Below are 13154 nucleotides of genomic sequence, written 5' to 3' on the forward strand. Positions count from 1 at the left end.
TAATGTCCACTATGAAGAGTGGGTGGGTAGCATCACTACTGACCGAGCTGGACGAGTCCTGAAGGACACATCTGCCAAACGGGATCATTTTTCTCTTATTCAGCCTTGGGATGTGGGTGCCACTGGTTGAAATCATACCTAGCACAAAGGAAGATAGTTATGCTTGATCAAAGCCAATCATCTGAGCCCCAAGACATTGCTGCAGCAGCTCAGTGTCCAAGGCCCCATAACTTCAGCTGCTTCACCAATGACCTTCCCTCGATCATAAGGTCAGGAATGGAATGATTGCATAGATTTCAGTTCTATCTGCAACTCCTCAGACAATATAGCAATCTGTGCCTGCCTGCAGCAAGACCTGGAAAATATTTAGGCTTGGAGTGGTAAGTGGCAAATAGCATTTACACCACACAAGTGCCAGGCAATGACCACATCCAATAAGATAGAATCTAACTACCTCCCTTTGAAATCAGCAGCATTACCATCGATGAATCCCACACATCAACACCTGGGAGATTACCATTCATAAAAAACTTATCTAGATCAGCTGCATAGAATCATAGAATGGTTACAGCAAAGAAGGATTCAGCCCATTGTGTCTGTACTATCTCTGTGACAGTAACTCAGCTAATCTCCTGTCTTTTCCCCTATCTTTGCAAATTTTTTCTCTTCGGACCATTATCCAATTCCCTTTTGAAAGCTCGATTGAGTCTATCACCATCACCATACTTTCAGGTAGTACATTCCAGATCATAACCACTTGCTGCATCAAACGTTTTTTTTCATCTTGCCTCTAGTTCTTTTGCCAATCATTTAAATCAGTGTCCTTTGGTTCTCAGCTATTTCATCAGTGGGAAGAGTTTCTCCTCATCTACTCTGTCTATAACCGTCATGATTTTGAATACCTCTATCAAACATCAACCTTCTCTTCTCTGAACCGTCCCAACTTCTCCAATCTATGTAACTTAAGTTCCTCATCCCTGGAACCAATTTTTTCAATCTCTCTAAATACTTCCTAAAATGTGATGGCTAGAACTGGATGCAATACTCCAGGTGAGGTGGAACTAATGTTTTATAAGATTCGTCTTAACTTCCTTCTCTATGCCTTCATTTGTTCAGCCCAGGATCCTGTATGTCTTATTAAAACCTTTCTCAACCTGCCTTCAACAATTTGTATATGTTTAACGCAGGTCCCTCTGTTCCTGCATGACATTTAGAATTGAATCCTTTATTTTATATTGCCTTTCTTCATTCTTCCTAGCAAAATGTATAACTTAACACTTCTTTGCATTAGATTTCATCTGCCACATGTCTGTCCATTCTACCAGTCTGTCTATGTACTCATAAAGTCTATCACTAGCCTTCTCACAATTCACAATATTTCCAGTTTGTGTCATCTGGAAATTTTGAAATTGTACCCTGCAAACCCAAGTCTAGGTCATTAATGTACAGCAAGTAAAGCAGTGATCCTAATACCAGCCCCTGGGGACCCCACTACACACTGTTCTCCAGGCTGAAAAAGAATCGTTTACCACTACTTTCTGTTTCCATTCACTCAGCCAACTTTGTATTCAAGCTGCCACTGTTCCTTTTACTCCACGGGTTTCAACATTGCTGACAAATCTGTTACGTAGCAATTTATCAAATGCCTTTTGGAAGTTCATGTATCCCACATCAACCTTATTACCCTCATCAACATATTACCTCATTACAAAATTCAAGCAAGTTAGTTAAACACGATTTTAATATTCTGTTGACAAGGCCAATGGTTGGGAATTCTATGGCGAGTAACACACATCTGTTTTCACCCAAGCCTGTCCACCATCTACAAGGCAAAAATCAGGATGTGATAGAGTACTCCCCAATTGCCTGGATGAATTCAGCTCCAACAACATTCAAGATGCTCAACACCATCTGGGACAGAGCAGCCCACTTGATCGGCACCTCATCCACCACCTTAAACATTCACTTCCTCCACCACTGATGCACAGTGGCAGCACTGTGTACCATCTACAAGATGCAGCACAGCTACTTGTAAAGGTTCCTTCAATAGCACTTTCCAAACCCTGCTTCTGTTATCTCGAAGAACATGAGCAGCAAGCACATCGGATTACTACCAAGTGTTCCTCCAAATCATTTATTACTGAGACAGCACCGTAGGAGGACCGAAACCACATGAACTACAGCGGTTCAAGAAAGCCACAGCCTTCCCAATGGCTATTCAGGATGGACAATAAATGCTGGCCTTGCCAACAAACCCCACACCTCATGAATAAATAAAAACAAAATTCAAGTTAAGGGCTTGGGCCTGGGGGGATTCTTAGAACATGTTTGGCCTGGTGGGCTAGGGGAAGGGCTAGAAGCTACAGAGGCAGCTGAACAGATTTGACAAAGAGCACCATGAGTTCTTCACATTCATTTTGGAGAAAAAAAGTAAGGATGGAGGAGACAGGAGAGAGGAGTTTAAGAAGAGATTGTAGTACTTTCCAATTGTCATTACTGCGGTATTGTATGAACTAATGTAGGAAACTTATTGGTCTGCTTCTAACACACCACACACATTGATGATGTGCACAGGGAGTTCTCGCTGGTGTCCTGGTTAAAAAATCCCTGAACCAACATTAGTTAAAAACAGATTATCTAACGGATCATTATCTCATTGCTGTTTGTGGGTCCTTGCTGTGTGTGAATTGACTATCCTGTCCTCTGCATTCTTTTTTATAAAGTACTTCATTGCTGTAAGGGACATTTGGACATCCTGAAGTGGTGAAAGGTGCTATATAATTATAAGTTCTTTCTCTTAAGGTGAACCATGAACATTATCTAAACAAAATATTTCTTACATTGCACATTCATTCGCTTGTATATGTGGTTACTTTTTACGTGCTACACCGATAGAAATTGTATGTGTGTGCACCAACGCCACACTTCTGTAGATCATATATAAGCATACCTACAGAAAAAGTAACACATGGACCGTACCATTTCAGTACACCCAGAAAAAGAGAGAACTAAGTTGTTAATTCTTTATAATCAACTAAGCATCTTATTAAAAATAGTTATAAAATGGGATTTTTGCACCATTTGAAAAATCTTTCAATTGTTAGAAGTTTTCTAAAGTTTCATTGCAGCTCCAAGTCTAGCAGATGTAATTAATTTCATTTAATTATTTGTTAAAGGAAAATTGCAAGGTTCTTTTTCTAGGTGTCTGGATACTGACATGGTTAACCACACCACCCTCTTACAACGCCTCTCCTCCTTTGTCTAGTTGGGTGAATTTGACCTCACCTGGTTCCATTGCTATCTACCTAGTCTTAGCTAGAGAATCTCATGCAATAATTTCTCTTTCCAATCCCAGATAGTTACCTCTGAAATCCCCCAAGAATATATTTCTTCCATTTCTCACCAATGTGCTGCCACCCACCTCCCACGCACCCCCCCCCCACCCCCCCAACCACCACCACCACCACCACCACCACCACCACCACCACCCTTCGCAATCTCATGCAAGAATACGTCAGATTTCATTGCTGGCAATGTCCAGATCTACCTTTCTGGAGCCTTCAATTGCCTGATTTGTCCCTCTGCTTGACCAGCATACGGATGAGCAGAAATTTCCCCAAATTAAATATTTGGAAGACAAAAGCAATTGCCTATGATCCCCACTGTGAACTCTGTTTCCTAGCCACCAGCTCCATCCCTCTCCCTGGCCACAGTTTGAGGCTGAACCAGATTTTTAAGGTGGAGGACAGATTGTAAATTTGCCACTGTCTAGGGTAAATTGTGAGATAGAGAATTTTTTTTTAATATTCATTCATGGGATGTGGGCATCACTGGCTAGACCAGCATTTATTGCCCATCCCTAATTGCCCTTGTTCAGAGGGCATTTAAGAGTCAACCACATTGCTGGAATCACATGTAGACCAGAGCAGGTAAGACAGCAGATTTCCTTCCCTAAAGGACATTAGTGAACCAGATGGGCATTTCCAACAATCGGCAATGGTTTCATGGTCATCATCAAAATTTTAATTCCAGATTTTTATTGAATTCAAATGTCACCATCTGCCATGGTAGGATTTGAACCTGGGTCCCCAGACCATTACCCTGGGTCTCTGGAATACTAGTCAGTGACTAGTATAGTGATGCTACAGCCTCGCACTAGTGGGTTCTAGCAAGTCGGATGCTGAAAAATGGCTGCCAACTCACTATTGTCCATTTTACAAATTATTTTTCCTATTTCCCTTTTCCACTTCTTGATATTTTCTTCGTATCCTTTTGTTGCTTTTTAATCACTTTCTTGGTCTGCTGGATTTCCACTTCTCCTTGTATTTTGTTTAGAGTTTTAGAGTTATGTATTGGTTTTGTTTCATATCAAATACTTCTTTGAATACAATTGTTGGTCTGGTATAAAATAATCAGAAAAGTAGTCAAATTTTGGGGAACAGAGAAAAAAAATGAAGAAAATGTTGTACTTGAAACTTTATTGCTAACTAGATTGGATATTATGGATCCATCAGCCTGTCCCTTCAATACCGTATAATCCTTTCTATCATCTGGTCTCACTGAGGAAGGATTTTGCGTGGTGTGTCTCTTCCCCTCCTCCCCCAAACAAAATTCTAGAATAGTTGCTTAACTTTAATCCACCACAACACAACTGATTCCCTTTGCCATCTCAGGGATTCTAGAAAGCATTTGGTAACTTTTTAAGTATATTGTATAATGTATATTGCATATTGTATAAGTAAAATGTTCAGCACCATTTGCGCCTCCTCAGACATTAAAGCATATGTGTCCATATGCAGCAAGACCTGGACAACGTTCAGGCTTGTGCTGATAAGTGGCAAGTAACATTCATGCCAGGCAATGACCATCTCCCACAAGAGAGAATCTAACCATCTCGCTTTGACATTCAATAGCATTGCCATCGCTGAATCTCCCACTATCAACCAACTTCAGGATACCATTGACCAAAAGCTGAACTGGACCAGCCATATAAATAAAAGCAAAAAACTGTGGATGCTGGAAATCCAAAACAAAAATAAAAATACCTGGAAAAACTCAGCAGGTCTGGCAGCATCTGCAGAGAGGAGCACAGTTAACGTTTTGAGTCCATATGACTCTTCAATAGAACTAAGGAAAAATAGAAAAGAGGTGAAATATAAGCTGGTTTGGTTGGGGGGGTGGGGTGGGTGGGCAACAGGTAGAGCTGGATGGAGGGCCAGTGATAGGTGGAGATTGCCAAAAGATGTCATAGACAAAAGGACAAAGAGGTGTTGAAGGTGGTGACATTATCTAAGGAATGTGCTAATTAAGGGTAGTAAGCAGGACAAGCAAGGTACAGATAGCCCTAGTGGGGGTGGGGTGGTGTGAAGGGAAGGGATCAAAATAGGCTAAAAGGTAGAGATAAAACAATGGATGGAAATACATTTAAAAATAATGGAAATAGGCAGGAAAAGAAAATTCTATATAAATTATTGGAAAAAAAAGGGGGCATCAGAAAGGGGGTGGGGATGGAGGAGACAGTTCATGATCTAAAATTGTTGAACTCAGTATTCAGTCCGGAAGGCTGTAAAGTGCCTAGTCGGAAGATGAGGTGCTGTTCCTCCAGTTTGTGTTGAGCTTCATTGGAACAATGCAGCAGGCCAAGGACGGACATGTGGGCATGAGAGCAGGGTGGAGTGTTGAAATAGCATATAAATACTTTGGCTACAAAAGGTCAGAGGCTTGGAATTCTGCAGTGAGTACCTCTCCTCCCCAAAGCCTGTCCACCATCTATGTTGTAAGATGTTGGGCGTAGTTTGGTAAGTCTTATTAAGGTATTTGTAAGCTTAGGTAGTTCAACAGTAAGTATTTAGTAACTACTAAAATCTATATACATAGGTACAGCAAAGGTCCAAGCTAGGAATTCTCTCCATGCTTGCTTCTATGGCTCTGTCCAATATTACACTGAGCCCTAGCTGTGGGCCGTGTGTTTTCTTACATCACTGTGTGGGCGGTACTGTATGCAGTTTCACGTTAACACTTAATGTGGCACACCCTTATACTACAATCTACAAGGCACAATACAGGAGTGTGATGGAATACTCTCCACTGGATGAGTGCAGCTCCAACAACGTTCAAGAAGCTCGACACCATCCAGGACAAAACAGCTCATTTGACTGGCACCCCACCCGCCACCTTCAACATTCATTGCCTCTAACACTGATGCACAGTGGCAGCAGTGTGTACCATCTACAAGATGCACTGCAGGAACTCACCAAGACTCCTTCGACAGCATCCTTGAACCCCAAGACCTCTACCACCTCAAAGTACAAGGGCAGCAGATCCATGGAAACACCACCACCTGTATGTTCGCCTCCAAGGTGCACACCATCCTGACTTGGAAATATATCACCTCTCCTTCATTGTCATTGGGTCAAAATCCTGGAACTCCCTTCCCAACAGCACTATGGGCATTCCTACACCACATGGACAGCAGTGATTCAAGAAGGCAGCTCACCAGCACCTTCTCAAGAGCAATTAGGCATGGGCAATAAATACTGGCTTAGCCAATGTCGCCCACATCCCATGAATAAATAAAAAATTATCATCTCAGTCCCTTTTCTAACCAAACACTTTTTCAAGGTGTTCATCAATGAATGCTCATCAGCAAAAGGATTACAGCAAAAATCATTAGAAATGGAAAAGTAAACAGGAAAGTTAAACTTTGGGAATTGGAGGAAATACTGATTACCTGCAACAGCTGGATCTTTCTCAGCAGAGCTTAACACAGGCTTTTTATTATCTCTCGTAAAGATTTGCGTATCCAGGGCAACAGTAGAAGCATTGCATGTAAATGATTGGCTGGCATGAAAGAAAAGAATATATTAAAACTAATGAACTGCCAAGAAATATAATTGCCTAATCGAATAGAGTACTTGCATTTCTATAGTACCTGTCATGACCTCAGGACATCCCACAGCACCGGACAACCAACCAAGTACTTTTAAGGTGAAGTGACTGTTGCAATGCGGTGTGTACACTGAAGCCAATCTGCGCACAGCAAGATCTCACAAATTGTAAAGCTATAATGACCAGGCAATGTTATTTTGTGATTAAGGGATACCTTTCAGCCAGAATGTCCGAAATGACTTCCCACCTCTTCTTTGAAATAGCCTCCCGGAAACTTTTACATTTCCCTGATGGGGCCTTGGTTTAAAGTCTCATCTGAGAGCACTCCCTCAGTACTGCATGTATCAGCCTAGGGCAGGTCAGGCAGCACTTGAAAGTTCCCAGGGAGAGTTCACATCTGAAACTTTCTCCAACCTGTCCTTTCACCGCACGGGTGCGGTCTGACCTGCTGAGTTTTTCCAGTATTTTCTGATTGATGTTAGCTCCGTATCATGGCCGGTCGGTGATTCCACTTTTGAAAAAAAAGAAGCCCTCTGGATGGACACACCTGAAAAGGATGTGCTCCACTGTTTCTATGGCGATGTGATCAAGAGAGTGCTCCCTCCGTCATTTTGTCACAGAATATAAATCACCATGTCACCTGGTGGCACCAAGTGAATCATAAATAAGTTTTTGCAGCCCCCGACCCGACCCAGCCTCCGCGCCCCACCCCCCCCCCCCCCCCCACTCCAACAACGGAAAGAAAATGATAGAGAGAGAAGTGATCCCTTTCATGTTGGTGTTTGTGGCTACAATTGTATTCGGTACAACGGGAAATATCATCGTCCTCTACGCGTTCATCAGCATTGCTGTGAAAAACAAACGTTTCCCTCCGCTGGACAGAGTGATCGTGAACAAGACATTCGTCAACTTGTTGCTGTGCTTCTACCAAGGCATCCCCAGAATGCTGACGTGCTACAGGGGCGAGTTGCTGCAGGAGACTGGCTGCATTATTCTGGTCTACCTGAGCTCTTCGCTCAGATGCATCAGCATCTGGTCAGTTTCCAACCTCAGTTTCCTTCACTTGATCCAGATCAAGAGACCCAACTGCGCGTTGGTCAATTACATCCGCAGCCACCAGAGCAGATATGTCAATGTTACCATCAGTGCCCTGTGGCTCACCAGCTTCATCTTCTACATCCCTTACACCATGGACAAAATAATCCGCTTGTCGCAGGAGAACCAGAACGGATCAACGGGATACCTGCCCAGCTCCAGCTGCAACGGCCTGGCCAGCAGCTCGGCTTCCGACATCGTGACCTATATTTCGGTCAGCATGGATCTAGTCGCCATCGTCTGGGTGGTCGTTCTGAACGGTTTGATCATTCAGCTTCTCTGCAAGCACCGAAGGAGGGTGGGGGCGGCAGGGCAAGGGTTAAATTCCGGGAACAAGACCACCATGCAGGCCACCAGGATCCTGGTCTCTCTGCTGTGCATCTATGTGACCTGTTGGATCTCGAACGACATCGTTTGGATTATGCTGATAGGAAATATAACGCCCGATCAAGCTCAGAATCAGACTCTGAAATACACCTCCAGTTTGATATCCTCACTCTATTACACGGCCAGCTCGTATGTCTTGGTTTTTGGGCACAGGCATGTCAAAGATATGTTCACTCCGTTCTGCAAGCGTTTGAAACAAAGGAAAGGCACACATTTTCAGGATGTGGAAATATAGTTGGAAGAATGGTCTAACAAATAGCAGGATAGCCCAAACCAAGACACAAGAAACAGCTAACAATTTGTGTCCAACCTACAATGGACGATGGAGGATAGAGTAGTCAGCTGCGTGAAATTATTAATAAAGTAACTGGAAATGGCCGTTCTATATTTATACAGTGCAATGGTGGATTATACTGGGATCGTAAAGAGAAGCATGACAAGAAGGAAGCCTTTCAATCTATTATGCCTGTGCCTGTCCTTTGATACAGCAATCCAATGAACCTGTGCTCTTTCCTCATATCCCATGGAGATAAAAAAAATCCTTCCAGCATTTACCCAGTTCTCTTCTCAATGTTACTACTGAATTGGCTTCCATCAGCTTTCAGGCAGTGCATTCTGGATCACAACTGGCTGCTTAAAAAAAAGTCCCTGTTTCTTCTGGTGCTGTTACCAATCATCTCAAATCTGTGCCCTCTGTGACCTTTCTGCCATTGGAAACAGTTTTTACCCTGTTTTTTATTCAACTATGGGATGTGGGCATCGCTGGCTAGTGAGAACTGAGTGCCTTTCAGAGGGCATTTGAGAGTTAACCACACTGCTGTGGGTCTGGAGTCACTTGTAGGCCAGACCAGGTAAGGACAACAGATTTCGTCCCCTAAAGGACATTAGTCCTTTAGACATTAGTGAACCAGATGGGTTTTTACGACAATCATTTCATGGTCATCGTCCAGATTTTTATTGAATTCAAATTTCACCATCTGCTGTAGTGGGATTCGAACCCCAGTCCCCAGAGCATTACCCTAGATTACTAGTCCAGTGACAATACCACTACACCACTTCTTCTATGTGCTTGATTAAAAAAACAATAATTTTCAACTTCTCTATCAAAACTTCTCTCCTCTAGGGAGAACAACCCAGCTTCTCTGAGCTCCCTGCATATTTGAATCTCTCATCCACTATACTATTCTAGTAAATCTCCTCTGCTTCCTCTGTAAGACTTGACATCCATTCTAAAGTGTGGTGCATAAATTGAGTGCTGTGGGCAAAAGTGCATCAACAAGGTTTGTTGCATGTCCATTATCTTATGTAGATGGAAGGTTGCTGCTGCCCTGGTGATTCCAGCTGAAGCCTAATCAGTGTTTGATAAAGATTTAGCTTAATTTCCTTGCTTTAGTATTCTATGCTTTCATTAATAAAGCCAAGTATCCCATATATTTGTTTAACAGCTTTCTCAACTTGTCCTGACATTCTGAAAGATTTGTGTACATACACCTCCAGATTTTTCTTTTCCTGCACCCTTTAACATTTTATAATTTAGGTCTTATTGTGTTTCCTCATTCTTCCTGCCAAAACGTATCAGCCGATACTTGCTCCACCACACTCTGACCATTTTAACTGTCTGTCTATGTCCTCCTAAAGCTGTTACTATCCTCAACATTGTTTACTACATTTCTGAGTTTCATCTCATCTGGAAACTTTGAAACTATGCCTCAATATCTGAATCCAGACCATTAATACATATCAAGAAGAGCAATGATCTTAATTCCCCAACCCTGGGGAACACCATTGTACACTCCCCTTCAGTCTGAAAACCAACTATTCACTCATACTTCCTGGTTTCTGTCCCTGAGCCAATTTTATGTCCATGACTCCACTACCCCTTTAATCCCAGGGGCTTTAATTTTGAGAACAAGTTGATTAAATGATACTTTGTCAAATGCCTTTTAAAAGTTGATATTCAATATGTCAACCTCATTACTCTCATCAACCCACTCAATCAAGTTAGTTAAACATGATTTACCTTTAACAAATCCATGCTGACTTTCATTAGCTTATGTAAGAGTTTAATGGAATATTCTCCACTTGCCTGGATCAGTGCAGCTCCGACAACACTCAAGAGGCTGAACACCATTCCCCACCCTAAACACTCACTTCCTCTACCACCGGTACATTAACATGCAAGTTCCCCTCCAAGCCACGCACCATCCTGACTGGGAACTATATCAGCATTTCTTCAGTGTCACTGGGTCAGAATCCTGGGATTCCTTTCCTAACAACACTTCGGGTATCCCTACACCACTTGAATTGCAGTGGTTCAAGATAGTGTCTCACCCACCACCACCTTTTCAAGGCAATTAGAAATGGGCAATTAATCCTGATCTTTCCAGCGATGCCCACATCCCATGAACAAATAAAATAAAACTTCCAATGCCAATTAGTTTTGTCTCAGATTATCAACTCTAAAAGTTTCCCCACTAGTGGCATTAAGCTGACTGGCTTGTTGTTGCCAGGTTTATCTTCCTCACCTTTCTTGAACTGTCATCATTTATAATGGGCTAAAAATCAGCTCATTGCAATTTCAAACCCTAAGTGAGGCTTGAATATTTGATCAAAGGAATGAATGAATTCCTTACCCATAGAAGAGCAAATGGTAAAATAATTTGTACTGTATTAAGGCTGCTTTAATACTGTTATCTTTATGTTGCTGAAAATTGATAGTATTAGAATAGATCAACTGTTAAATAGAGGTTGAACTGTACAGTATAAGGCTGATTTTACAATCTGAGCTGTCTATCAAGGCTCCATGCCAGAAGTGGTGTGTGGTAAAATGACTTCTGATCAATCAGAAGTCAAGCCTTGGAGTAGTGTGAGGTTGCCCATTCCCCCCTCCCTTCCACCACTTGAGGAAGTGGGTCTAATATCACTTCAATTTGACACCATAGGACATATAACATCAATGTGGTATCAATCAGCTTTAAACAGTGCTGGAAGGTTCTTTGGACCTCCTGGACATTATACATTTATGCAACACATTGTGGCACTCAATACATTTAAAATTGATGGTTGGTGGTGGAATGCTGGCAATGTTTTTTATAAATGAATAGAGCTCCCTCCTGGACCTGAGAATTTAATATGCAATTAGGCAACACAAATTATGCTTTTCCCAGCTGGATTTAATTCTATAGCAATCACCCTCGCACTACTACGGTACAAATGTATCCTATTTCACTTCAAGCAAATTATGCAATACATATCAAATTGCTTCTTAGTTGGCTAAGATCTTACTAATATCTTTTATCAGTGAGAATACATCAGTAGTATATATGTAATTACCCTGCAATCTATTCTATTTCCCTTAATATTATTCAAAGCACCATTGCCTACTCTAAATTGTTTCACAGAACCTTAAAAATGTGAAAATTTGTAACATCCTCAGTCTCCCCATCTCTTATACCTACTTTCAAAGCCCAAACTTCTTCATGTGGATTTAGGTTTATACTAGTCTTTTGAGCTTTGATAGCGCTCTGGACAATGATCCTTGGCCACTCACGTTGCATTTTTTCCATTAGAACCAATGTTTATATTCATCTTATAACTCTGTTTTATAGCCTGCTGTAGTTGGCTTTATATCCCTTCATTGAGCAGCAGCAGCTTATCTGCAAGGGGCTGGAATTTGCATGGAAATAATTGAGGCTAACAGTCTTTACTGTTATTAATGTGTAAATTAAGCAGCAACTACCTGTGACAACATATGCAGTCAAATATGTAAATCAAGAGGTTGCTATTCAAGATGCCCCCCCACTTCTCTGTAAATTGTGCAATAGGAATAGCTTGCCGAGAGGTGCACCATTAAAATATATTGAATGGTGTGAAGTTGATGTATTCATATAATATATATATATATATATATATACACAGGATAAGATCACACAGAGTTAGGGGTAATATATTAGCTTGGATAGAGGATTGGCTAACCAACAGAAAGCAGAAAGTCAGGATAAATGGGTCTTTTTCTGGATGGCAAGCTGTAACTAGTGGGGTGCCACAGGTTTTGGTCCTTGGGCCACAACTATTTACAATCTATATTAATGACTTGGATTCAGGGATAGAAGATACTATAGCTAAATTTGCAGATGACACCAAAATAGGTGGGAAAGTAAGTTGCAATGAAGAAATAAGAAATTTACAAATGGATATGGACAGGTTAGGTGAATGGGCCAAAATTTGGCAGATGGAGATTAACGTGGATAAGTGTGAGGTTGTCCATTTTGGTTGGAAGAATAAAAAGGCGACTCATAAATGGAGAGAAACTTCAGAATGCTTCAGTGCAGAGGGATCTGGGTGTCCTCATGCATGAATCGCTGAAAGCTAGTATGCAGGTACAGCAGGTAATATGGAAGCCAAATGGAATTTTGGCATTTATTGCTAAAGGAATAGAGTATAAAAATAGGGAAGTGTTGTTAGAACTGTACAAGGCACTGATGAGACCGCACCTGGAGTGCTGTACACAATTTTGGTCCCCTTACTTGAGGAAGGATGTAGTTGCACTGGAGGCAGTTCACAGGAGGTTCACTAGATTGATTCCTGAGATGCAGGGCTTGTCTTATGAAGAGAGATTGAGCAGTTTAGGCCTATACCCGCTAGAGTTTAGAAGGACGAGAGGAGATCTAATTGAGGTATGTAAGATGCACAAGGGGATAGACAAAATAGACATGGAGTGGATGTTTCCCCTTGTGGGGCATTCTAGAATGAGAGGCCATAGTTTTAGGCTAAGGGGTGGTAGA

General features: G+C 41.7%; 1 protein-coding gene across 1 annotated transcript; it reads left to right on the forward strand.

Annotated features, from left to right (window-relative positions):
• Nucleotides 1-7633: 7633 nt before the first annotated feature.
• On the forward strand, nt 7634-8605 carry LOC121275866 (taste receptor type 2 member 136-like). The gene has a single exon (XM_041183625.1). It carries the CDS (start codon nt 7634-7636, stop codon nt 8603-8605), a length of 972 nt encoding a protein of 323 aa, XP_041039559.1.
• The last annotated feature ends 4549 nt before the right edge of the window (nt 8606-13154 follow it).

Source organism: Carcharodon carcharias, chromosome 1, assembly GCF_017639515.1.
Source record: "Carcharodon carcharias isolate sCarCar2 chromosome 1, sCarCar2.pri, whole genome shotgun sequence".
In the NCBI taxonomy this organism is placed as follows: Eukaryota; Metazoa; Chordata; class Chondrichthyes; order Lamniformes; family Lamnidae; genus Carcharodon; species Carcharodon carcharias.

Coding starts and splice junctions, on each gene's coding strand:
- LOC121275866 (XM_041183625.1), top strand. CDS start 7,634: ATGATAGAGAGAGAAGTGATCCCTTTCATGTTGGTGTTTGTGGCTACA.